Raw genomic sequence first — 3939 nt, 5'->3', positions numbered from 1 at the left:
CACACACACACACACACACACACACACACACAAGTAAACACAGTACACAACTTTGAATTTCTGGGTCAGAACTGTGCCAGAGGGACAAGTGTGCACTCTCAAATAAAATATCTGTACATGGCAAGTGCAATATGGCAAACACTGAGGTTTGATGTTATTTCCACCAGTATCTGTGTAGATGGAGAATATCATATGTGTGATCATTGATTGCAGTAACCTACCTTTGTAAACACAACAGTAACTGATTGTATTATAAACTGAAGGTTTTTTTTTTTACTGTATATATTTAGTTTTATCTAATGGTGAAACATCTGCTTCATTCTCCTTCTGTGTTCTCACACTGTTCCTCCACTCTCCCTTAACCAGCTGCTAGATGTGTTCCAGTATACGAACTTTGACAAGAACAGGAACTTCATCCTGTCCACACAAGATCGATTGGTGGGGGGATTTGCCAAGTGGCCGGACAGCCATCCAGGTAAATGATCTGACTTAAACCCCCTTTCCACCGCCTGGTACCGACTCGACTCGCCTTATTTGTTTTTCCCATCAGTTAAAAATTTGGGAATTGTATCGCAGAGTTGATACCAAACAGTGACGTGTAAACACTGCAGACTGACGATTGGCCAGAGAAATCACATCATCAACTTGCGAGATGTCCTGGAACACAGAAAGTACAATTTTTTTAAAAGCAACATAATTTAATGCTATATTACTGTACTAACTAAAAACAGCCGCATACTGAGAATCAAGAACAGCATACCTTCGATGTCCTCCATTATTACCGTGTCGGTTGCTGATAATGTCATGGCAGTGTAATGCTGTGTCACTATGACAACCAGCTACATTGAGAGGGACAAAACACCTGGTACAAAAAGCAAGTTGAGTTGAGGCAGTACCAGGCGATGGAAAAGGGGCTTTGCAGCAGTGGCTATTGCAGGAACACGTTTCAGTAGACACTCAATCATCAGACTGCAAATACAAAGACGCCAATTTACTGTATGCTGTAGTAGTTGTTTGTAGGGGCCGTGTGTCTGTGCATTTAGGGGGATTTCTGCCAAATTAAAAGTGACTCAATCTGTATGCCCCTATCAAAGCCAAAGAACAAGAAGATGGTGGAACTAAGCAGTTTCAGATTCTTTTAATTTTCTCTTTCGACAGTTTCTAACCTGCCCTCAACAGGTGCGGGGTCAGGGTGGGGTTGTGGTTGGCCGCTTTACTTGAGACCAGTGGAAAACCTCTTGTAACCCTAAACTTCAATGGTGTACGTGCTTTTGTGTGTGTTCGTGTCTTCTTGCTCGCCCTTGTAATGTGTAATTGATGAGGCGATTGTTCATAGCTAGCCCGAGGACTCAGGACATCCAGCTCCTCACATTACAGGAACAAGGCAAGGGAGATGGGCTGAGAGAAACAATGAGGCACAACAGATGCGGTATCGAAAAAGACATGCAAATATGACTGAACAAAAGAATGTTTTGTGCAATAAAAGGGATTCTGCTGCAGTACAGCATTGGATAGCATTGGACTTGTGTGAACAGTATAGTCATGCACAGCTACTGATGTACAGAAACTGGCCTGGGAACTGAGGAATGTAACAATAACATGGAGCAAAAGAAGGTGTTGTGTGCTGTCAAGCAGACCTGGGTCAAATATGTCAAATGTACTTTGAACATTTGACATAACACAGTTCTGTGCACAGTTCCTCCTTAAGAAGGACTTAAGGAAGGCCATCATCAATGGTCATGTTAGGACCAAGTGGTATTAGATGTAGTTAGTGTGTGTAAAGTTTCATCCCAACAGCATATGCTGTTATAAACTTAAGATGCAGACCCACAGCTCTGTTTAGTCGTCAGGCTTCATGGCTGTAAACATAGCTAAAATACAATAAATTCCCAGGTGATAGACCACAGATCAAAATATCATTAAAATTCACTGAGGTCATTGGTTTTGTCATTTGTTTGAGAGTTTTCAGATGAAAATCCTTTCTCAGATGGGGCAGTATGATTAACACCTGTGTGACAGAAATACAAAGTTCATGATTAGTGAAATGGCACAGTAGTGGTGAATTTTATGTGATTTTGCAAAACAAAGCTGAGTGGATGAAATCTATAGTTTTATGTAACAATAGAGAATTATCCCATGAATCTGCATCACCCCGTGGCCTTTTGGAGCTTTATAATGAATTTCAGCTCAACATTCAGCTGTCTGTTTAGTTTTTGTTCTTTTTTGTTTTTGTTCACACTTGCTGCTCTCATAGCGCTTTTTTTTTTTTTTTTTTTTCTTGGAGTGGGCAGCTGTTTTCAGCAAAAAAGCTCTTGACTACTGAGCACCAAATGACAGAGTTCAGCTGATGGTCAGAGTGGAGCATGTAACAGCTAAAGAGCCACACATTTCTCTCACTAGTTGGTAGAGACCAAAACAGAGCTAAAAGGCACAGACTGCAAAGAAATGCTATTGTTGCTCCATAACTGCTGGATGTGTAAATAAGCAACTGTTTGCTAACAAACTTGCCATATCAACTTAGAGGTTCAGTGTTGTATTTGCAGCCTCTTTCTGCTGCCCCCAAGTGACTCTACCCGCAATAACTGATTTTTTTAAAGAGAAAAATGGCATGTTTTATTTGAATCATCATTAACGTTACAAATGTAAATCATAATTCTATACAGTTAAGTGCACAGTTTGGAATTATCTAGCTTAGTCATGATTTGAAGTCCAGAAGCACTGAAGGTTCCTGTTCCCCAGTCACCCTCCATTGAAGTAGGTTCACTGTCAATATGACAATGTAGGACAATACACGAGGTTTACGATGTAGTATATTAATCAAAGTATAAGGTCAACAGCCAAGCTGCCCGATTGCCGGCCGGGATTGGCTCCGTGCATTTAATGGGCAGCACGGTGGCACAGTGGTTAGCGCTGTTGCCTCACAGCGAGAAGGATCCGGGTTCGGGCCCCACCTGGGACCTTTCTGTGTGGAGTTTGCATGTTCTCCCCGTGCTTGCGTGGGTTCTCTCCGGGTACTCCGGCTTCCTCCCACAGTCCAAAGACATGCACTTTATGTTTGAAGCCTGAAATGTGGCAAAAGGTCGCAAAGTTCAAGGGGGCCGAATACTTTCGCAAGGCACTGTAAGCAACTGTTTGCTAACAAACTTGCCATATCAACTTAGAGGTTCAGTGTTGTATTTGCAGCCTCTTTCTGCTGCCCCCAAGTGACTCTACCCGCAATAACTGATTTTTTTAAAGAGAAAAATGGCATGTTTTATTTGAATCATCATTAACGTTACAAATGTAAATCATAATTCTATACAGTTAAGTGCACAGTTTGGAATTATCTAGCTTAGTCATGATTTGAAGTCCAGAAGCACTGAAGGTTCCTGTTCCCCAGTCACCCTCCATTGAAGTAGGTTCACTGTCAATATGACAATGTAGGACAATACACGAGGTTTACGATGTAGTATATTAATCAAAGTATAAGGTCAACAGCCAAGCTGCCCGATTGCCGGCCGGGATTGGCTCCGTGCATTTAATGGGCAGCACGGTGGCACAGGGGGTAGGGCTTGGTTAGCGCTGTTGCCTCACAGCGAGAAGGATCCGGGTTCGGGCCCCACCTGGGACCTTTCTGTGTGGAGTTTGCATGTTCTCCCCGTGCTTGCGTGGGTTCTCTCCGGGTACTCCGGCTTCCTCCCACAGTCCAAAGACATGCAGCTTAGGTGTCTCTAAATTGCCCATAGGAGTGCGTGTGTGTGGTTGTTTGTCTATGTGTTAGCTCTGCGATGGATTGGCGACCTGCCCAGGGTGTACCCTGCCTTCGCCGATTGCCGGCCGGGATTGCCCCCCTCCCCCCGTTCAGCGGTAGAAAATGAATGTTTACTGTCTTGAAGTAAAATGATACTGTGATCGTACAGTACCATGTTAATGTTCTGTAAATTTCTATTTACATATTAT

At 43.0% G+C, this 3939-nt stretch overlaps 1 protein-coding gene across 2 annotated transcripts in view; it reads left to right on the top strand.

Moving 5' to 3' along the window:
• pggt1b (protein geranylgeranyltransferase type I, beta subunit) overlaps positions 1-1501 on the top strand; it is an 8374-nt gene extending 6873 nt beyond the window's left edge. Inside the window, exons 8-9 of one of the 2 annotated variants that reach the window (XM_020602368.1) lie at positions 367-475; positions 1337-1501. In XM_020602368.1, coding sequence (XP_020458024.1) covers positions 367-475; positions 1337-1455 — 228 coding nt within the window. In that variant the 3' untranslated portion in view covers positions 1456-1501. Of the gene's footprint in view, positions 1-366; positions 476-1158; positions 1305-1336 lie in introns of those variants that run through there. The other variant, XM_020602370.1, reaches the window with a different exon arrangement.
• Positions 1502-3939: the final 2438 nt, after the last annotated feature.

Source organism: Monopterus albus, unplaced genomic scaffold, assembly GCF_001952655.1.
Source record: "Monopterus albus unplaced genomic scaffold, M_albus_1.0 scaffold56.1, whole genome shotgun sequence".
NCBI classification, from domain to species: Eukaryota; Metazoa; Chordata; class Actinopteri; order Synbranchiformes; family Synbranchidae; genus Monopterus; species Monopterus albus.
The sequence above is the reverse complement of the archived record's forward strand: the minus strand, read 5'-3'. Positions and strand labels throughout refer to the sequence as shown.